Source organism: Pelmatolapia mariae, linkage group LG5 (assembly GCF_036321145.2).
Source record: "Pelmatolapia mariae isolate MD_Pm_ZW linkage group LG5, Pm_UMD_F_2, whole genome shotgun sequence".
In the NCBI taxonomy this organism is placed as follows: domain Eukaryota; kingdom Metazoa; phylum Chordata; class Actinopteri; order Cichliformes; family Cichlidae; genus Pelmatolapia; species Pelmatolapia mariae.
The window spans coordinates 23,458,388-23,480,334 of NC_086231.1; the positions used below are offsets into that span (position 1 = coordinate 23,458,388).

General features: G+C 42.4%; 3 protein-coding genes across 7 annotated transcripts; 2 read left to right on the forward strand and 1 right to left on the reverse strand.

Moving 5' to 3' along the window:
* Window positions 1–971: 971 nt before the first annotated feature.
* Window positions 972–5,400, forward strand: zgc:113184 (uncharacterized protein LOC553745 homolog). Of its 3 annotated transcripts, XM_063474341.1 has the most exons (5): window positions 972–1,066; window positions 1,982–2,084; window positions 3,076–3,242; window positions 3,326–3,693; window positions 3,782–5,400. In XM_063474341.1, exons 3-5 carry the CDS (start codon window positions 3,131–3,133, stop codon window positions 3,956–3,958), a joined length of 657 nt encoding a protein of 218 aa, XP_063330411.1. In that variant the 5' UTR covers window positions 972–1,066; window positions 1,982–2,084; window positions 3,076–3,130; the 3' UTR covers window positions 3,959–5,400. The 3 variants fall into 3 exon arrangements, with proteins under 3 accessions (XP_063330411.1, XP_063330410.1, XP_063330412.1); XM_063474340.1 differs by lacking the exon at window positions 1,982–2,084 and having other exon boundaries at window positions 1,040–1,066; XM_063474342.1 differs by lacking the exon at window positions 1,982–2,084 and having other exon boundaries at window positions 1,040–1,066; window positions 3,452–3,693.
* Window positions 5,401–7,521: 2,121 nt separating this feature from the next.
* On the reverse strand, window positions 7,522–14,899 carry nab2 (NGFI-A binding protein 2 (EGR1 binding protein 2)). 3 transcript variants are annotated; one of them, XM_063474325.1, is made up of 8 exons: window positions 14,756–14,899; window positions 14,390–14,494; window positions 13,203–14,125; window positions 12,925–13,058; window positions 12,110–12,161; window positions 11,913–12,027; window positions 11,566–11,751; window positions 7,522–9,092 (listed from the first exon to the last, which is right to left on the reverse strand). In XM_063474325.1, the coding sequence occupies exons 3-8, from the start codon at window positions 14,112–14,114 to the stop codon at window positions 8,995–8,997; spliced, it is 1,497 nt and encodes a 498-aa protein (XP_063330395.1). In that variant the 5' UTR covers window positions 14,115–14,125; window positions 14,390–14,494; window positions 14,756–14,899; the 3' UTR covers window positions 7,522–8,994. The 3 variants fall into 3 exon arrangements, with proteins under 3 accessions (XP_063330395.1, XP_063330393.1, XP_063330394.1); XM_063474323.1 differs by having other exon boundaries at window positions 13,203–14,162; XM_063474324.1 differs by lacking the exon at window positions 14,756–14,899 and adding an exon at window positions 14,696–14,738 and having other exon boundaries at window positions 13,203–14,162.
* Window positions 14,900–15,764: 865 nt separating this feature from the next.
* dnajc14 (DnaJ (Hsp40) homolog, subfamily C, member 14) lies at window positions 15,765–20,794 on the forward strand. Its single transcript, XM_063474315.1, has 7 exons — window positions 15,765–15,880; window positions 16,940–18,315; window positions 18,422–18,528; window positions 18,771–18,890; window positions 19,027–19,187; window positions 19,372–19,474; window positions 20,501–20,794. Exons 2-7 carry the CDS (start codon window positions 17,149–17,151, stop codon window positions 20,790–20,792), a joined length of 1,950 nt encoding a protein of 649 aa, XP_063330385.1. The 5' UTR covers window positions 15,765–15,880; window positions 16,940–17,148; the 3' UTR covers window positions 20,793–20,794.
* Window positions 20,795–21,947: the final 1,153 nt, after the last annotated feature.

Consider the following 21,947-nt stretch of genomic DNA (forward strand, 5'->3'; position numbering starts at 1 on the left):
AAGACATGATTCTCATAGCGATGCCAGCCCCTTGGCCCTCACGCAGGGTTACATAAGAAGTCTGAAGTCTGAGTTAGTTGGCACCTCTCTAAGATCACAAGCTGCTGACCGTAAAGTCGGCTGTCAGGAGCTGACTCTAAGGGCGAGCTCTCGCCGCTCCTCATAACTGGATGGGCAGTAAGGAAGGTAGTCTGCTTCCAGGACTCTGCTGTCTTAATGTGGATCTATTTTTAAATTGATATCAGCCACATTCAACAGATGGCTGAACATCTCAAATGCCAAACACACGTGCAAACACACACGTTCTGAATAGACCTGGAGAAACAGAGACATGACAAAGCTATTACAGAGCTCTCAGCGTAATGCTGGTCTGAAACAGTAGTGATGCAGCTTTTATCAGTTGGACAATTTTTTTAAAAATTTGTATTATTGTGATTCAGACTGAAAAAACAAACAAACTATGCCTTTGGGGTTGTATCAGGAAGGGCATCAAAAATGACCTAAATCAAATATGCAGAGCTACCGGCTGTGGTGACCTCTTGTGAATAAGAAAGCAGCTGAAAGTAGCTTTATTGTTGTTCAGACTGACATTTGTGTGAGGTGAGTTACAACAACGGCTTGCACAAGAATGAACAATATCCAGGAGGAGATGGTGTAATGACCTTGTTGACCCCCTGGACTTAATCTAGTACCAGCATCAAGTCAAAATGATAGTTTGCTATTACATAACTGTTGACGAGTAATAATTAAAATTTTTCCCCGATGGTTCATGGTTTCGTGTTGTGCAAACTTGTACTTCAGTAATTTTTTTTTGATATCACAAACTTTAGGAGTATTTCAAAATAAAAGCCGTTCAGAGCGTTTCCATGTCTTTTATTTTGAAGGCAACCTGGTTGGACGTGTCAGGTTGTAGTGGAAGGTTTACGGGCGATTTGCGCAGGTGAGTGCAGTGACGTCATTGCGCAGAGAGAGAGAGAGAGAAAAATGCGGATCTTGCCTACTTCTCCTGACATCAGCATTTGTGTGTGCACTTCCTGTCTGGAATGGCCGATCGCTTTAAGTGCAAGTAAGGCTCAATTTCAAATGTAATTCATAAACTATCGTTACGTGATTTGCGATTATCGGGGGTTAAAGCGGAATTTGATTTAGACTTGCATGTGTTTAGTTTCTATGATCAAGTTACACAATTATAATTCATCCAGTGCAGAAGTTGTTTATAAACAAGAAAAAAAAGTGAAAGAAACGTGAATGTTGGCGAGAAGGTAAAGCAGCTGAGATGGGTGGAATGATTTCTGTTTCAGGAGATATAGAGACTGAAAAGGACACGTTTTGTTGCTGATTTTTGGAACTTTGTGAGAGATTGTGATTTCTGCTTCACCTGGTCTGTTGAACTTTCTACATGGCACCTGGCACACACACAGTGTTCCTCTTTTGGAAGAGGAACTGCACCAACACTTTGTTCGGTTCTCTTTCATACCTGAAAAACTGACTTCTCAGGGACCTATTGGAAAATGTAAAAAAGAAAACCGTTTTGTTTTGTTTTCTCAGTTTTGTTCCAGGCCGGTTATGTTCTCAGTGCTCAAGAAGGAATTGATCAGACAGGTTTTTCTTTTTCAGAGCCAGCCAAACAATCAGCTGATACCAAAGCTGTTCTCATGCTTCTTTATGCACAAAATGCAGCTCGTCTCTTTCCTCTTTTCTCAGTCTTTATTTAAAACTACTTTACAGCCACTCATGTAACACTGAAATGTTGAAGTTCCTTTATATACCCAGGAGGTTTCACTTCCTCCTTTTTTTTTAAACAGTTACTTCCTTATGTTTAGCAGTTCTCATGCAATCTATATGTTGTTAGACTTGCTGAGCATAATATTCATTAGACTCTTATCTTACCTGTGGTGCTGCGTCATCTATGCTTAGTAAATGGGCTTTGAGGCTTGATGTAAATAGTGAGACAGTGTCTGATTCTTTGAATATGAAACAGGAGGCCTGTATCACATGGAAAACTGCCGAGGAAAATCTGGATGTAGCTTTACATGACAACTCCTGAATTGCTAGAAGAGAGAGTGCAGACAGTCCTAAGAGGGGTAAGCAAACCAATATAATAAGTTGTAAATGCAGTATAACTCTATTAGGAATTATATCACTTTTTACACTTCTAGATATCGAGGTTCAGAAAAGATAAGAATTAAGAAGTTACCTTTACTGTTGTGTCTCTTTCTTCCCTGTATTTTGCATGCTGGGTTTAAAAAAGTGAAACAAGTCAAGACATTACTTCAGTGTTCAGCAAATTAACATAAAAATATAGAGTTTCCTCCCAGACCTTTTTTTAACCCCTCAGCCATAAAAGGCCGATAGGGTATTGGTGGCATGGACACCCAAGTTTTTGAATACGATAACTTGAGAACAAGGCGACATTTGAACTTGATACCGTAGATGCATCTACTAAAAATTTTGGACAAGTTCAAATCTCAGTGACCTCAACCTCAAGGTCAGAGGTCAAGTTTTCGGAAAATCTCGTGAATGTGAAAACTCAAGAAGGAAGTCACCTAGGATTTTGAAATCGTCTACTAAAGATCTCGGACGAGTTCAAATGTCAGTGACCTCGACCTCAGCTCTCATCTTTTTGTTAGCAGGTGAAACCTGACCTGTAACCGGACTAATCTCGTCTGTCGCATGCTCGTTTCTTCTTTTTGTCGGAGTGTCATTTTTATAAAACGTTATAACTTCTTTAGAGGTTGACAGGTCAGAGCAAAATTATCTAGTGAATTATAGCTGCTGCATTTTTTTTCCACATAAGTTTTCAATCCTTCATATGTATGATTCATGTCATTCCCATTAGCTTCGGCTTTATTTTGTCTTGAGTGCTAATTAGCAATCATCCTATCATAACATTGTAAATCACGGTGATCAGCCTACCCCAACTTTATTATCATAGCAGGTTTTCCTGCTTTGTATCAGCCTTAGATTGGAGTACTTTTACTCAAAGCACTGTGATGTGAAACTCACATGTTTATTTCTGTAGTTTGCATCTCTTCTCAACAGCCTATTTAAGATTTGTATACATGTCCATTACAGCTCAGCGTTAACCCTTCTGTGCTATTCACTACCTGCACTTCCTGGAGCTGGTGAGATGGAGGAAGCTTACAATGAGCTCTACCAGCAGTTTCTTTGCCTGAGGTCACTTTGTCTGAAACAGGCAGCTCTGCTGCAGCAACTCACAACAGCCCTGCAGAAACAGCAAGGTCTGCATATGAAAAAACACTAATGCTCTAAAACAGCTTCTCAGTCGTAATGTTTCAAACCTTAAACAACTATTTTTGTGCAGGTGCATCTATTCCTAATGGAGAATTAAGTAATGTGATGTCCGTTCCTGTTCAGTTTACCCATGAAATCCCTACATATCTCCTTGAGAAACCTCAAACATTAACATCCGTGACACAAATCCCTGCAGCACAGTGTGGAGCTGATTACCATTCAAGAAATACAAAGAGCTTCCCCGATCTCCTTGCTGATGATATGACCAAGCTCTGCGTTGATGTGCCCTCTCAAAGAAAGGAAAGTGTTAAGGCGGAGAACAAATTCCCATTGTTGTTACCACTGGACTCCTTGGCGTGCCATGGAGCCTCTTCCAATGAATCCAGAAATTCAAAGCAAAATCATCCTGCTGGAGACAGAACTCTACGCACAATCAGGGTAAAAGATGAGCCACGACTGTAGATATTTACACTGTGACTGTGATTTACTGCGCTCTTCACATACATCTTCTCTGTGGTTCTGTTAGATGCCTGTGATGGACTGCTGCACCCTGATTAATGACTTCCAAGGTGGATCTGGTGGGGCGATGTTGTCGGACGTGGCTCTGCAGTCTCACATTTGTGAGTTTTGCCAGGCAGTTTTCCCTGGACACACAACTACAAGAGGAGAGTTCCTACGACATCTGAACACTCACGTCACCTAGATTAAATGATGTTTCCTCTTGACGTATGACTGACAGTATGTGTTAAAATGATAGTCTTTGATGGTGCATGCATAAACCAATCAGTCTGATCCCAGGATTGAAATGGACCTGCAGTTTAGCTCTTTGTCTCTGAATGAACTGTGCAGATGCTGATACAGCTTTTCGGTCTCTTTCATCTAAAATGAAAGGCAGAAACAGACTTTAGAGCTTAAATGATCACAAAGTTCTGGGAATGGGCATATTAAATAAATAACTTCATCTGATTTAAATGAGCAAATTTCCCCTGGTTAAACTGCAGTATGCATGATGTTGGTGGTCCACAGAGTGACTTTTTTAAAAAGCAGCTGTAATGGAAGCTGTCTGAAGATGCCCAAGAACTGACCCTGAGGGGGAGATCAGACAAATTTATATCGGGTTTGCATTTTGATTTTTATCAGCCTCTTCCTGGAACCTACTATAATAAAACCACCATGACGTCACTCACTCACCCATTCAGTCTGTGGACTGTTGAAGCCTCATTGAGCATTTTGGCTGTCACCATCTGGGATCCCCCAGGTGGGTCTTACTGAAAAACTGAGGACAGTGCACACCAATGATACCGACTTACACAAACCCCGCTTCACTGTCTGTTTTACTCTATATGAGACCATAAATCATGAAATGAACATAATGTGAGGCAAGTGTTTACCGAAGTCTTAAATCAAGCAACATGGCAACATTTTCTCAAAGACTTCTATATAATCTCTATTTATCTGTTCAGAGCATTCAGTAGAAGCAGCCTGTGCAGTCCATATACTTTATCACTCGCTATTAATCATGGGTACATTACACCTAAGCTCTCTGTGTTTCTGACAAGACACTAGTAGTGTCTTTTCTTTAGGCTATGTAGCGTCAAAGTCAATTTAAGGCAGCTGGTCTTCTTGTATGCTGTGATGTTTTAATGCAGCTAGAAAACACAAACTTTTGCCAACTAAAAGAATCCACTGGATTTTATTCTAAATAAATCTAAGTGTTCAGGGGAATAGGACCCAGAAAAAAGATAGAATAGCCCATTTTCAATTAAGGTTTCTCTCAGTCCTAAAAGCTAACCTTTACCAATATTCATAAATCATGGGTTCACAAATTCATGCCCATGTTTATCTACTTTTGTTGGTTATTTAATTTTTGCATTGCTGATAAAGGCACGTATGGAAAATAAAACCCTGTGTTGTTCATGACCTCAAGTAACGGCTAGAAAAAAAGCAAGTAACTTTCCACATGGTGTCATCCTCTTCTAATCTAAAGCAAACCTGCTTAGATGGGTGACTAACCAGCTGATGGTTTATTGTCTGCTGGTTATGTGATGCTAATTTTACATGCATCTGTTCTGGATGGAAATTTATTATTTTTTCTTAATTCTTATTCCTAAAAATATGCCACTATTTTAAACAATCTTTTTAAGCCTGGATGTGTAAATGATATCCATTAATAAAAAATGTACTGATGATTGATATGAAGTTTTCTTGGTTATTCTTTGGAACCACAAACACTTGGAACTTTGTGACGTTGCCAAATAAACATGATATGCAGAAATGGCTCATCAGAACTATTCTACTAATCATCACATCGCAAAAAATGTGAATGCTGATAATGTGAAGTCTTTTAACTTTTAACAGACAATCTGCAATTATTTTATGCCTTTAATCGGATCAGCTGTCTGTTGCTAAGCCGAGTAACAGAGGAAAAAAGACAGATCTAAGAATAGCCTAAAGATTTAACTCCCTAATTAATGGTGCTGACAGCTGATTGATGATGCAGCTCCCTTCATCTGTTGCCACATTGACTGTCTCTCATAATCACACACTAACTTGGATGTAATTGCTATTTTTTAAAAAGCTAAATGCATTTTTTTTTTTACATAAAAATCACTATTTACTACTTTAGAAGTGGTCCAAATGGTAGAGGGATTGTAATTCAATAACAAGACTGTAGCTGTGCTTTGAATGTCAGCGCACTAACATGCTCAGTGTAATCCAAGCCATGTTCATCCTCTGAGTGTGTTACCATGATAATATTTGCTATTTAGCAGTAAACCACAGAGCAGCTGTGGCTGATGGGAATGTCATGAACATAAGTGCTGGATAAACAGATCATTTGATCAGATGGAGGCAATTCATCCTATGAGGAACATGGATGTCTTGAGGTCAAATTCATTACTGTGTAGACATGGATTCACTGGCCACTTCATTAGGTACATCTGATAAACAGCTGGTTAATAGAAATATATAATCATCCAATCATACAGCAGCATTTATGAATGTAGACATGGTCTGAAGTTCCAGCCGAGCATCAAAATGAACTTTAAATGAGGAATGGTTTTCCCTCCATAACCATCTCTAGGGTCAACAGAAAATCGTTTGCAAAAGAGAAAATATCCATTGAGCAGCATTTCTCTGGTTGAAATGCCTTGCGGATGTCAGAGAAGAATAGAAAAACTGCTTTGAGCTGACAGGATGACAACAGTAACTCAAACAACCACTTACTGCAAACCAAAGTATGCAGAAGAGCATCTCTGAATGTGCAACACATCAAACCTTCATAGAATAAAGCAGCAGCACACAGGAACAGGTGCTCTTCCTGCTAGCTAAGAACAGGAAACTGAAGCTACAATTCATACAAAGTCACCAAAAGAAAATGGGAAAAATGTGGCCAGGTCTCCAATTCCGCTGCAGCATTCAGATTAATTTAATAAACAAGTCTACCTGAGTACTGTTGCTAACCATTTCCACACCTTTATGACCACAGTGCACCCATTGTCTGATTTCTGCTTCATAAAGAGCAACATGCCATGTCACAGGGCTCAGATCATATCAAAATAGTTTCTTGAGAATGGCAATGAGTTCCCTGTACTCAAATGACCTCCACTGTGACCAGATGTTAATCTGGTAGAGCACCTTTGGGATGTGGTGGAGCAGGAGCTTCTATTCATGGGTGGGGGGTTTGCAGTAACTGTGCGATGCTCTCATGTCAACATAGACCAAAATTGTCATTGTGAATGAAAGCATTTCTGAAAGCAAAATGGGGTCTACACCGGTATTAGCAAGGTGTACCTAATAAACTGGCAGGTGAGTATATTTCAGTCTGGATAACCAACTGAATGAGTTCCTGCACAGTAAAGTGAAAGTAAAGTCAGTTCAACATACTAAAACTGCAAATACTTTTGATTTTTGTTACAGCAATGAACCTCAAAATAATTGAAAATAGCGACGCTGATCCCTCCGGGTGGTCCGATTCTTGTGTCTGTGTGGTCTCTGGTGTCTGAAAAACAGCCGCGTGGAGGAGCGCTGTTGACATCACTGGCACAGGTGAGTCATGCCGGCATCGAGGCTTGATGCGCAGCGTCAGTGGAGCTAACAAGACGACAGCAGAGGTGTTGCTGGCTGTGTGACGCAGCTCCCGCAGCCTCTTGCTCAAACAAGAGCTGCCAAGAAACAACTGAGTCTTTGTGGAAAACGATGCAACACACTGTGGCCTTAATCAGTAAAATAACATTTATTGAGATCTAACAAAATAAATAATCTGTTTGCAACAATGAACTGAGGAGGTTACTAATGCTGAAGAGACGAGCAGGTGTAATGATGCACAGCGGCCTCCCTCACGGGCATACTCTGAGATTAGAATACAAAATCATAAGACTGTTACACATTTTAACACCCTGTGTGGGGCCCAGAGAGGTTGATTTTGCTTGTACGAGATGCTGTTGTAAAAGTCAAGCTCCAGTAGATTTCTCTCCGTAAATTCCTGCATGTGTTTTTATTCTCCTAATGTGAGATTAGCCACCCTCAGAGGTATGTGCCTCAGATCACAGAAGAACTGACATACGGTTCACCTCGTTAATCTATGACTACAAAAAATATCATCCCAAAGACAAACTGCCATAGTGTATGTTTCCAGTACACCTACAAAAAAAATCCAATCCATAAAAAAAATTATAAATCTTACAACTTAGTTTTGAATGTAGGTTTTTCAAAGGCTGTACAATGGTGGCTTTAGTGCACGAGATTAAACTGCAGATGACAGAGAGGAGCAGCTGAGCTCAAAGCCGAATTCTTCCCCCCGCTGAAGGAACCTCGAGCGAGACGCTGTAACCAACCCTGAAAGCTGATTTCACAGCCTACACTGCTCCTGTTTCATGCCACGCAGCTTAGAAACAGTGCTGTGTGTACACTTTCACATAATGAAAGAGGACGAAATGTTGCACCATCATCACTTCAACCATTCGTGCAACAGAAAGTTGTGAGCGAGGTGTGTTTTTATTTTTTGTTTGTTTTTTAAATCTGATGGGGTGTAAGCTGATGCAGCAAAAGACAAAAGGCATCTCATCCTCATAGCTGGGTTTGCCTGCATGCAATCTGGATGAAAACACGTTCCCCCAAAGTCTCTCTTAAAAATATTCTGTCTTTAACACCAGAACATCCGTCTGTTTCCTGAGAGTGAGGAGCTTCAGGGGGGGTTAATCCTACTGCTTTTATGCTCTAACTTGCTGCAAGTGTTATTAAGTATCTCTGCTAAACACAACTATGTGTCGCTCAGTGCGGAGGAACTAGAGGATTAGTTTTCAAAGTTGCAGTGCCCCCTGCTGTGGTGAGCCCGTTTTGTCTCAAGCAGGTGGCACATCCAACACACAGCAATGATCACAACAAAGTAATTCAGTTCTTTTTTTGAGCATTTTTTTCTTATATCAGCTCAACTCTGTGGGACATTTTGTCCATGTGTTAAAAAATAAAACAACAAAAGGAGGCTCTTCCCTGTGTATTCACTGAATATAAAATCAAAAACATTTTGAACTTCATTCACAACCTCAGGATTCAGAAGTCACTGCAGATTTATAATATCAGTTGCTGGTAATTTCTCACATTTCCTGTACTGGCTTGAAGTCAGTAAGAGTCTTCCTCTCCATCAGATGTCAGTGAAGTAAACGTGGCCTGTTTACAAGTCTCTGATTGGAGCTCAGTGGCAGGCCCACGTTTGAGTTCCCTGATAAGCTCCTGAAGGTTTCATTTCCCTCGGTGGTTGGAGTCATCTTTGGTGACACAAGGGCTACTGCTCCTGCACGTTGCTATCGAGCTCTGCCTCTCCACTTTAATGTCATGGTCTGTGGAGAGATGCAAATTTGAAGAGAGGAAAGTACACCAGTCAGCCCCAACATTAAATAACCCCTGACGGGTGAAGTGAATAACAGTGATCACGTCAATACAATCTGGCGATCTGCTGGAAAACTTTTGTGTCTCAGCATTCATGTAGATGTTACTTTGACAAGCACCGACTGACTAAACAGTGATGCAGACCAAGTGTGACACCACGAACCCAACACGCTGTAAAAAGGGATCAGGAAATACTATAGGAAAAACTCAGAGGTGCTGGTCTGATAGCCATACTCCACAGATTCAAATCTAACTGAGCATTCATGGGAAAAACACATGATTCATGGGGGAAACCCACTGGATCCAAACAAACCTGCTGCTTAAGTCACAGCTCTTGACTCCACATGATACTCCTACAGGTTCACACCGTGACGGATCTGGGATGTTTTCCCAGTTTTAACGCCCTGGCTGATCAGCACGTACATAAAAAGCACAGAGCGTTAAAAACAACTCCAATCCAAAACAGGTGGTTTTTAGGGGAATAGATCTATTCAGATTGCCTGAATTTTCCTGATTGACGTAAAGGTTGAGGCTCTCGGTTAGAATCAACAGCACATCACTTTAACAAAAGACAGGCAGACGTCACACGGATGAGTATGAGTTAGGACTGCACAGCAATCAAGATGCAACTACAGATTAAGGGCGTTTAAAAAGTCGTTTGGGGAATTCACCAAGAAGTTCTCCCACATGGAGTGAAGTCATCACGGTTTGCATGACCGAGCAGCTCAATAACAAAATGTCTCCAGTGTTGCACAGAGAGAGATAGACTGAGTTGAATTATTATTTTTTGGCTGGTAATAAAGCAGCGATGAAGTCAGCAAATCAAGTGAGCAAGACAGAAAAGACATGAAAAAATAAAAACAGAAGAGGCCGATGATCACCGTGTTTTTGTAGCGAGCCGACGACGTAAACACACTCGTAAATCTATTTCATTTACTTGCTCCTTGGAGTGTGTGTGCGTGTCTGCATAAGACATAAACTGCATTATTTTTAGATGAGAGAAAAAAAATCACACCATCAGTAAAACACTGCATCATTGTGACGATTTAAAAATAAATTATATACATATAATGGAGTATGTGAACCCATATCCTGACTAGATAAGACTACAGCAGAAGATAAGAAAGCAGAAAGAAGCCAGTGACGTTGAGGGGAAGTGAGAGAAAGTTCTGATTAATGAGCGAAACACAAGAAGGAAACTTGGACGAGTGAGCGAGCGATAGGGAGAGAGAGAGAGAAAACGACAAAGTGAGTGAGATCTGTGCCAGAGATGAAACATATGTCATTTTTTTTTTTGTTTCCGCAGTCCTTTTGGTAGAGGGAGAAGATGTATAAAAAAGACTGTGCCATTTCCCTGCCCACAGGTTTTTATTTTTGTACACTGTCGCTTGGTGAGTCAATGCAACGCCCCTCCAATTACCTCCCACTCTTTCGCCCCCACGCCCCATCCATCCCGCCCTTCAGCCCACGCACCTAACACACTCTGACGTCAGTAGCTGCTGAGAGTCGGGGGGGGGGTCCGATTCTGCCGCCCACAGAGTACTTCCTATCCCCCCCTCCCCTCCCCTCCCTCCCCGCCCCCTCATGTCTTTACCGGCTTCCTTCTCCTCCTCGCCTCATCTCTTCAGCTGGCTATCACAGCCCAGAATGACTAACTTGCCCAGATCACTTTTTTTTTCCCTCCTTCTTTTCTTTTTCTGTGAGAAACTGTGATGCATCAGAAAAAACGCTACACTAACAGGGTATTAAAGAAGTGCTATAACAGTGTAGCAGCCCCCCCAACCAGCTTCCCCCCTCCGACTCTTTTCCTCTCTATATATCGCTCTCCACCTCCTTCTGTTTCCCCTTCTAACTTCTATCCTCTCTAATTTACAGTCTGCTGAAGTTCAGATGCGCATGGTGGGAGGCAGCACCTCGGAGAGATTGTGACTCACTAGAGTTCAAACTGTAGAGCTATAAAATATTCATTGTTAGGAGAGGTTAGGGAGTCTCTGTCTGTCATTTTCAATTCAACCCCACCACCATCATCATCTTCTGTTTTTTTTATTGTCTGTGTACTCACAATATCAAGCAGGAGTTTGGCAATTTAGAAGGCATTTTATTTATTTTTTTAATTTAATGTTTTGGTTTATACTTAGAAGAACATGTAGATGCCTCTCTCACCTCTCTGTGATGAATATAAATGAGCAAACAGGACAAAAACAAATTAATTGGTGAATGTGCTAACTGGCACCCATACCTTCCTGCTCGCCACATGAGAGTGGATTATTTTAAAAAAAAAAGAAGAAAGTAAATAAATGTGTCACTCAAAATGTCAATCTCCTCTTTAACCGGTACAAAACTGGGCAAATATCACAAAATTTCCTTTATTCTCTGTGCAGTTTCAAATACATAATACTTGTAGGTCATTACTTGAATTGTCACCTGTGGCGTGAGCTCCGTCTGAACCTAGGCTGATCTTTCCTGCCCGGTCATGTGACACCATGCGAGCCAGTCTCAGCCCTTCGTCCATGAGCGTTTGCTGTATGAGGTGGCGACTCCAGCTGGCGGGGTTGGAGGTGTCAGTGTGAGGACGGGGAGATGGAGACTGGTTGCACTGGGAGCCCATGTCTACCAGAACAGACAGATCTGGGTTTTAATGCTGCCTTTAAAGAGTTTTTACAAAAACAAACACTTTGACAGATCAGTGCAAAAAAACCCCCAAAACAAACAGGTTTTATTACTTTTCTATTTTTTTTTGGTAACATCAGTCTGATTCTTCTGTTTTTTACCATGTGATACACTGTCCAGGCTTTCTGCAGATAAGCTGTCGTCATCTGCCCTCTGAGTCAAACTCTCGGATCCCTCCACTCCGAGGAGTGATGACACACTCTCGGGCACGACTCCCTAAGATACATCACACAAGCAACACTGTCAGTTCGGTGCTGATGAACCACTTCAGATGACTGCCAGTGCACCCGACACTCACCTCGAGCCTCGCTCTCTTCTGAGGCAGAAGGCTGCTCTCGTCCGCGTTCGTCCTGCAGTGGGGGGGACACAGTGGCGGCAAATGAGTGTGAATGGCACATGGTTTCACCCCTCACAGAGGTGAGGATTCTACCCACAGAGAAAGCTAATAAATGATCACTGCAAAATCAAGACAAAGGATTTTTTTCACTGTGAATAAGTAAAACATTTATTTTTATGTGTAAGTAAAAGGTGTCTATTGTTAGATGAGCAGACTGTGAACTTGGCATCTATTTTTCAATCATCAGCAATCGAGTATAATAAATTATGATGCTGAAAAACTGAAATATAATTACAAAACTACTCCTGTTTAGTTATGGTTTGTGTACACTGACTCATTCTGTTTGCCCCGCATGAGAAACATATGTAAATGTTCTGTGCAGGTTAACAAACACACGTAGTATTTGTGTACTCTTGTACCGGCTTAAAAGTTGTCTCATTTAACTAACAGTACAGAGGTCGGAGTTTGATTCCCACTGAGACGTGAACTAGGTTCACTCTGAAAATGAATCCACTGGTTGGTTGATGACTCACATAAATCACCTGTTGAACATGCTAAACACAAACTATAAAATCATTTCATTCAAGTTTTTTCACATGATGCTCCTCAGTCTGAAATAACCATTGTATTCACTGCTGCGAATGATCTGGACTTTATGGATCTTTCAAGCTACACTCCTGATTCTGTAACAGTTCTTTTTCTTTCTTGGCACACAAGCTCCATTAAAACACAGCAGGCGTGAGGTGTGTTGCTCTTCTCTGCAGGCATCTTCTTACCTTGCATGCTTTAGCGTGGAGGTGTAGGCACATTTTCTCGCCACCTGCCGAGCCAGAGAAAAGAGCTCCACCCGTCTCAGCAAAAGGGCATTGTCACGCATGCAGAACTGGGCTGCAGCTTCATTGATGATCAGCTGAGAAGGAAAAACACTGAGTGAAGAAGGGATGGACACTGATTGACATTTGATTAAAGCTGCACTCTGGTATGAAGTGCAGCTTTAATCAGGTATAAAATGTGTTGCGATGCATTAAAATCTTCTTCACTTTGATGCTTTTACCTCATGATGTGTGAGTTGCTTGCCTTCCCTCCTCTTGGAGTCAAAGCGCCCATAAATAAGACTGTATTTCCGGATCTCCTCTTCCTTGTTCACGTCCTGGGACCCCATTCTGAAGATGTGTCCCACAGTCTTTGCCATCTTCTTATTCATCCTCAGCAAAGTCTTCACCTCTGCAGGATCTGACCTAGGCAGGGTCGTGAGGAGCCTCTCCACAGTCTCCACCACGGCCCTCGCTGTCTCCCCATCCAGCTGTCCTCCGGGCCAGGCAGACGGAGCTGCCGGGGTGAAAGATGCAGAGGGGCTCGGAGACGTGGAAGGACCGGGAGGACATGTTGACAGCAGAGGTGGGCTGGATGGCTCCTCTTCTGTTCCAGGTGCAGAACCCAAAGTACAGTTCCCATCATGCTCTGGGCTGAGCCAGTGTGGATCCATAGGAGAAAGTTTTTCCCTGTAGTGTGTGTCTGGGGGCTGTGGAGAGGCCTGGGAACAGGGGCTTCTTGGACTCCCGCTGTGCATTGGTGTAAGGCACATCCGATCCTCTCTCTCACAGGGGGATCCTGGCTGCCCATTACTCACAGACTTTCTGGGCCCGCCAGCTGATCCACTTGTGCCAGTGCCATCAACTTTAAAGAGCGGGATGCCCCCAAGAGGAACATTAGCAACAGGCTGGCTGAAAAGGGCAGGGTTCGCCGCCCAGTCTCGGAGGGCCTTTTGCAGCCTACGCACATGCAGTGGCTTGGTGGCCATGCCAACTAGTGCCATGATCTCCAGGAACTCCTCCTCCGCTGCCTCGCAGAGCTGCTGGACATCGTCACCACCCTGCTGGATAAAGGTTTCATAGTAGGCCAGCAGGTTGGCCCTCTGGAGGACCCGATACAGCTGCAACTCACCAAGTGTGCGTGGCAGAGACATGGCACACAGCACTGGAAAGTTTAGGCAGGAGAAAGGAAAGACATGAACCTGCAGATGGAGAAATCCTGTACAAGTTAATTATTTAGATAAAGACTTTGGCATCTGGACCACACCTAGTATATGCAGAATACAAATTACAAATATAGTCAAATAATAAAAACTGATAAACAGTTAAAAGCAAGTTTAAGCATCCCTTGGGGCAGAATAAGCTCCTATCTACTCATTATATTTTTCATGACTTAATCTTTGAATACACATAAATCGCTTTTTCTTACCTTCTTTAGGTCAGGTTTACAGATGTGTAAAAAGGAAACCGGCGTAATTTAGCAAGGGTGTCGCTCCAGCCACCGATGTCACGGGTCGGATCTGCCAGAGCAATACTGACAAAAGAAATAAAAACTAAAATCTCCTGATCACAGACAGAACCGCATTCAGACTGCACTAAAGTGAAAACACTCGTTTTTTTGGCTCCATTTCAAATAAAGCCATCGACTGGAGGTAATTGTTTACTATCCAGATGTTAAGAGGCGAGCGCCCAAAGACAACGCAGTTATTATCCCATTCGTTTCTTACCGTCTTACCTATTGCCGACAGCTTCCTCGGCGCAGATTGGCGTAGTAAATCCCCTTTGCGTATCTTACCTCGTCTGAAATCACTGGCAGAAATCCTCCTCCGGCGCACCGTATTGGTTGCTGGCTGCCTTTTTGCTGTCTGTGTGGGCTGGAGAATGACGGGGGCGGACTGCAGCACGCCATCTGACCGAAAAAGAGCCTTCCTCTCCCGGTAGAGAGGCGGCTTTCAAATTGGAGATGTGGGTGGTGGTGGTGGGGGCTTGAAATTAACCCTCTGCGTCTTCAAGATTAGTCCTTTATGCAGAAGCTTTAGGGGGTTCCCACCGTTTTACTATGTCAGAGACTCCCAAAACAAGCAGCCAGCTATACACTATACAGACCTCTATAGATAACAATAAACTGACGTGACAGATGTGGATTTTTACTGAAGACCAGTTCTGTTATTTCCCCCCATTTTATGTAGGAGGTGGTAGAGTGGGTGAAGCTCCAGCAGTTTTTAAATGCTAGTATTGTATTTTGTTTTGTTTTGTTTGAAAAAGTAAATGACCAAGTCACCAAACCGTGGCTTTAAATTCACTAACAGTATCTCCAAAGAAGCTCAAAGTCCAACACCAGCATCTCCAATCCTTTTTTTTTTTGCCACATTTTATGTGATTGTTCTATTGTACAGTGATGGCCTGTAAGATATGTATTGTGTGCCTATCCATTTGCAGTTTTAAGTGGCCTTTAGGTACATCTACACCACGCACTTAAGAAATAAGGGATTTATTCATATGTTACAAATAACAACCCAATTACCCTTTTACTGTGAGCATAAGATGGAGTCTGAAAAAAATAAGCCAGACCGAAACATCGTGGTCATTAAGCGTGGGCTTCTAACAAGCAAATCTTAGAATGAAGGAAAATGGGACTCACGTAAAAACACCCCGGTGTGGGGTTGCTGGGTTTCTTAGCCCGCATTTCTAAAGTTAGCCGTTTACGGTCAGCTATTCCCGAAACATTAGATGGCAGCAGAGTCCCGCTGTTGTGTTTTAACCGCGCGAAAACCGCGAAGAGGGAGCTGGAGGCGGAAGAGGAAGTAGCAATAAAGTGGGAAAAGGAGCCGAAGAAGAAGAAGAAGTGGCTTAAAAAAAACAAAACAACACCGACACTTGGATGTCTGTTAACAAACAAGGTTATACAGTTATCCGAGAGGTATATATGACATTTCATTTGTTTTAATGCAAAACGCAGAATTATTTGCCTTCTTTGTTGCACTGGACGTCCCGGTGTTTAAACACGTCTTGGCGTTAGTAGCCAAACCAACCACACAGGAAGGGGAAACAGGCGTTTATATTTCAGTTAGTCCTGCTAGTAGCTAATAGTTCACTGCTGGCTCGCTAAAAGCATTAACAGTCGCCTGTTTTGTCTTCGTTTGTGGCCTTATTTAGTCGAAATGTTGCTAGGTTAACTGTCCAGAGGCAAGCTAATTTTAGCCCCTGTAGCGCCTGTCTGTCATCCTGCTTGGCTGCTTCCTCATGCTAACACCAGGGCTGCCTGCTAACATTGTCCGCCTTTTAAAACATCTGGTGATTTGAACACAGTTAACATGTTAAGGGTCTGACTGACTTCTTTATACTTTTTTATTTACTGTGAAAGGTTAAAAGGTTGTTTATTAAAGGTCGGGTTTTAGACACACTGCGTTCTTGTTTGGCTAACTGGATTAGCAAACGACAAAGCAGGGGAACTGCATGTAGTCTGTGTTTTCACATCTGCGTAAATACGCGTAAAAGTAGCTTCAAAGAGGGTATTTGTAACTACTTGATACTTATACAGTTGTACCGATGAAGTCGTGCAGCTACATTGCTCACTGACTACGTAACTTGTTAATTTATAGTTACCCCCTTTTGTTTCTTTTAAAACTTAGTTTAGCAGTTATTATGCGCTCTGGTGTCAAAGCATTTGTCTTAAAGTAATGCTCCTCTTACTTTTCAGTTGTCTGGAACGTCTAAGGTTTTTTCCTGCATTTAACCCAATACATTAAAAAAATCACTTGGAAACAAAGTTAAAGAGACAAAGTGGAGATGTGCAGAGGAGGGAAAGTGTTTGTTAGGGATTCTAGGGATAGTGTGAGCTGGAGGGACATGGTTTATGGCTATATATGAAATCAGAAAGCCAAAAATAACAGGAACAAGGATTCACTTATATTAAGTAGGGTGACACAGACTTGTGATATCAAAACCTGGAGATTGATTCATATCTGTTGCTTTTCAGGAGCTCCAGTGCATCATGTGAGTTGTGCAAAAGCCTTTTGATACGTACCAGTGGCTGCTGATGCGGTGGACCTGAACTTGACCTGTAAGAACCCCCAGTCTCGCTTTTTTATGAGAGCCTGGGGAAAATGTGGCCTCAAATTATGGATTTAGGAACTCATTAATGAAAGTCAGATTTTACAGCGCTTCAGTCAAATTGCTGTAAGGAACATGGAAAGAGAAGCGGCTAAGAAAGAGATGGATGTTGTGGACACTGACGAGGAGATCCCTGATGGTGTTTCGGCCTCAGTGACCAGTTCAAGTCAGTGTGAGGTTGAGGATGAGTGCGAGCAGGAGGACAAAATAGCCTATCTCAAATCTCAGGAAACCCCAAACCCAGCCATTCTACAAGACCTTGGGGCTGGTGAAGCAGAGGCCAAAGATGATATTGAGGAGGTTTCAGAAGAGTTTGAGCATGACAAGACTACAGAAAATGAGAACTCACAGGTTATAAACCAAGAAGAGGATGATGCCGCAAAGGAGCAGCACATGAATGGGGAGTCTGGTTGGAGGAACATAGGAAGTGGAAGGAAGTGCAAATTGAGGAGCGGTGGGTCAGTTTTAGAGCAGATTCAGAGAGGCAATGTTATGTCAAGTGGCGGTCGGCACAAGCAGACCCGCAGACGTAACCACCACCACTACCAGCAGAACCGGGGCCGGCGGCGGACAGGAAACCAGCTCATCTTAGCGTTCAAGGAGATGCTGTCAGAGTGTCTGAGCTTCTGGTGCATCTCCTGCATCCACATGATGATTGAGATTATTGTCACTTTAACTCACAACTGTGGAGTTGGAGTGGAGACTGGAGTTGTAAAACTTTACAACCTTGGGCAGCAGCTCCTTGTGAAGATCACTGATGTTCCTGGAATGAAGGCAGATGCGATCCGGATTCTGAAGTGGGCAAAGTGCAAAGGAGCTTGTGTGGTGGATAAAACTGCTAGGTCAGTAAAGTGGATAAAGACAGTTGCCTTATCTTGTTTCACATTTTTCTGTGCTTTGGTTATTCTGGGATCGCAGTGGGCCAAGGGGGTTTTCCTTCGTATTGGTGGGGATAGGGGGAAGCACTATTGGACGGCTTTTCAGGAGACACGCATTTGGAAGAGGATAGTGTCCTTGCTGGAGAAAGCCCGAAGCCTATTCAGGAGGGATGGTCATGTACCGCCATCCGCACCGGGGTCACCTGGCAGAGCAGGAAGAGCTCAACCAGGCCAGGAGTTGGAGAGACTGCTGGCACTGGTTGAGGTACCAGAGGATGAGCTCGATCCCTTTACAGTTCTCGGTGTTGAGGTGCATGCCACTGACACTGAGCTGAAGAAGGCTTACAGACAGCTGGCTGTCCAGGTGTGAGAATCAGAAATACTTAAATTTTTACTATTACATGGCTGCTGTAGTGACTAATTTTGATTCTTTACTCATGCAACCTTTTCCTCTGTCCGTTCTCTTTCAGGTCCATCCAGACAAGAATAAACACCCACGAGCTGGAGAGGCGTTCAAAGTGCTCAGGGCTGCCTGGGATATTGTCAGTAATCCAGAGACACGACGAGAGTACGAGTTGTAAGTGCACGGGGGAAAAAATCAACAATAAAACTACAAAAGAAAGAAATATTTTAATCACAATTATTTATTGTATTTTAAATAATCTTGTCAATTATTTTAATGCAATGATTTTTCTTAAGTTATTTGTTTAAGTTCTTATTGGTAAAACAAAAAAACCCACTCAAGTACAGTTATTTAGCAAGTTTGACATTTCACTCATTATCTCCGATCAACAACTTGTTTTACTCGTTCTCACGCAGGAAGCGCATGGCAGCGACTGAGCTCTCAAAGTCCATGAACGAGTTTCTCACTAAACTGCAGGATGACCTGAAGGAAGCCATGAATACTATGATGTGTACCAAGTGTGAAGGCAAACACAAGTATGGTGTTACACATCCAGCATCACCATCACACAGCTGCACATGAAATAAAAAAATTCTATAAAACTGTAGCTAATCTTGTGTTGTAGGCTTTCAGCACAGGTGTGTTTTCTTTGTTTCCTATGTGTGTATGAAGGCGCTTTGAGATGGATCGTGAACCCGCTGAGGCCCGGTTCTGTGCTGAATGCAATCATTGCCATAGCGCTGAGGAAGGGGACCTGTGGGCTGAATCGAGCATGCTGGGCCTACGCATCACATACTTTGCCTGTATGGATGGCAAGGTGTATGATATTACAGGTGAGCATCAGCTTTTGTTTGCCTGTCCGGCTCATTAGTAACCAACCAGTAGTGCATCTCAGAGTTTGCGTTTACCAACAATCTTTGTTGATACTTCGACAGGCTACTGAAAAGGTACGGGTTTTTCTTGCTGAACATTTTACTCTTAGTCATGTGACCTTTTATGATACTATCTCGTTTTCAGAGTGGGCAGGTTGCCAGAGAATTGGAATTTCTCCTGATACACACCGGGTCCCGTATCACATCTCCTTTGGTTCAAAGAACAACAGCAATGCCACACGACACAGGTATATCCCTCTGAGTGAACGTTTGGATACTGTATCTAATATTTATGAAGCAAAACAAACAGTTTGATCCCTCTCCATCACACTTAGGGGCGTTTTCACACCTATAGTTACAAACTCATTAAGTGGTCTGAATCAGCTGATGAGTTTGTAAGCTTGTAGCTTTTCCCTGTGATTTGGTTTGTTTTCATGCAACATGGAGAAAAATCCAAGCAAACTGAAATGCATCACTACAAACCACATGAGAATGTTTATTCCACTTATTGGCCAGATGTGTCTGAAGTTTAAGCAACAAAAGTAAATACAGGAAGAAGATGCTGTGTTATGGACTATTGGAAAGTTCATTTCACAGCTAGTTGCTGGCCCGTGCAGACCTTTCCTTGTCAATAGTACCTTGTCACACTCAAGAATTTAAAGCATGCATGGCTATGGGAATTTTTTTAGCTCAAACTTGCAACGTACACCTGGTCGTTGGTTCGACTCGAGGTTGGATCATGTTCACGACATAAACGAGCTGATCTGGAGTTCATTTGGAACTGTACTGACACCTCCAAAGTGTCTTTGTGTGGTTGTTTTGGTCTGCACCTGAGTGCGATCTGAACAAACAAACCACACAAAGGCTCAGGTTTATCCCGCTTGTTTTTAAATATCTGCCCTTTGCCAACGGCAGACTGGAGAGTTTTCCTTTTTAATGTGCAGAGAGGGGAAAATGCAAACGTTTTGACACTAGAGAAGAAATTAAAATAAATAAGCTTTAAAATATCTGACTTTGCTCAAATTAGATTAATGTAAACATGTTAGTTCTTTTTATTTCTTTCTTAGTCTGCCATCTGCATTATGTCGGTGTGTATTTTACATGCATCTGGCTGTGTATGGCATAGAAGGAGCTCCCCCTTGTGTATTGCTGAAATAACAACGTTTACAATAAAGAAAGCTGTACTATTCATTTCAATTATAGTCAAAAAGGTTCCTCTCCACGCAATGACATTATTTCACTCGACAAACTTAAATTTCCATCTTATCTTTCAGGACGCCATCGGAGCAAGCTGCAGGTCCGACCAACCCAGCTGATTTACAGGACTTCTTCAACCGAATCTTTAAGGGAGGACCTCCTAATGACATGGCTGCCAATGGAAGCTTCTTCCACTCAGGTTCGCCTCATCACCCACCTGGTGCTGGAGCGCCTCCCTTCTCCCCTCCTCCAAGTCAGACAGGTTTTTACATGTCGGGAGGTCACCGGCCCGAGTCCAGCGAGACGTGGGCTGAAAGTGGCAAACCCCCCAGGAGGAGGAAGAAGGTCCGCAAACCCTTCCAGAGGTGAAGTTCGCCGACTTATTAGTGTATGAAAACAGCAACACAGGGATACAAAATATAATGGCCATGTTTGTCTCTCGCCTGCCTGTTGGCATGCCAAGATCTGAACTGGAGAAGATTCAAGGGGGTCAGATCAGCCAGAGCAGAGAGAGACTGGATCACGAAGAGGAGTCTGTCAACTGAATACAAGTATTGAAGGAGGTTCTGAAGGAGGTTGCAGTGATGGTGCTTTACCTCTTAATCCACCTTATTTTTTTTGTTGTTTTTGTCATTTTGGTCTTAAAGACGACTGTAGCCTTGGCATTGAAGTTCTTATCAGGATGCCGTAATTAAACCTTTTTCTTTTTTTAATCACATCCTGCCAAATCCTTCACTGCATGATGTTTTCACCTGCATTTTAACACTTCAGTTCTCTCACTTTTGTTAACGTTTTATATAAAGTTAGCTTAAGAAATCGGCTTCAGGCAGAGTGACGTTTAGGAGGGTTAAAGCCAGTGCGGACTGTGGTTTTATGCATCACTATGATCGAAAAATGAAGATACTAATCTGGGCAGCTTCACAGTCTTTAGTGTTACTGATATTAGAGGCATGTGGCTCTACTACTGAAGCTGCACATCGCCCACAATATTTCAGAAAGGAATCTAACCTAACACATCTGAGCTTAATTATTTATAAAATGGGGAGTGGTTTTAACTCACCAAAGCAGCACATTTAAGTATTTCTTTAGTGAGAAGTCATGTTTTATGAGCAGGTCTAAACAACTGCTAATCTGCTTTTCCATTGAAATCAAAGGCCAAGCTGTGGTTCTGTGTCTGATTTGTAAAACAAAAAAACAGAAAGAAAAGACAAAAATATCTTAGCATGATAATTATAGAGATGCACCTCACCCTTTAAAAAGTTTTGTTTTACCCTGAGCTTTCTGAAGTGGTAACGTTGCAATATGCAGATACTGCAGGATGTGTGGAAATGTAGCACAGCCACGTAGATTCACACCATGGTTCACACTGTTTAGACCACTTTCTAAAAATGTAAAAGTAACATCTCAAAGAGGAAATAAAACATTTGTAATTGACTTTATAAAGCTAATCGCACAACCGAACATTTGACAGCTGCTTGATTCTAAGTAAAAATGATTCTACTTTTTGTCCATTGCAAAGTCTCT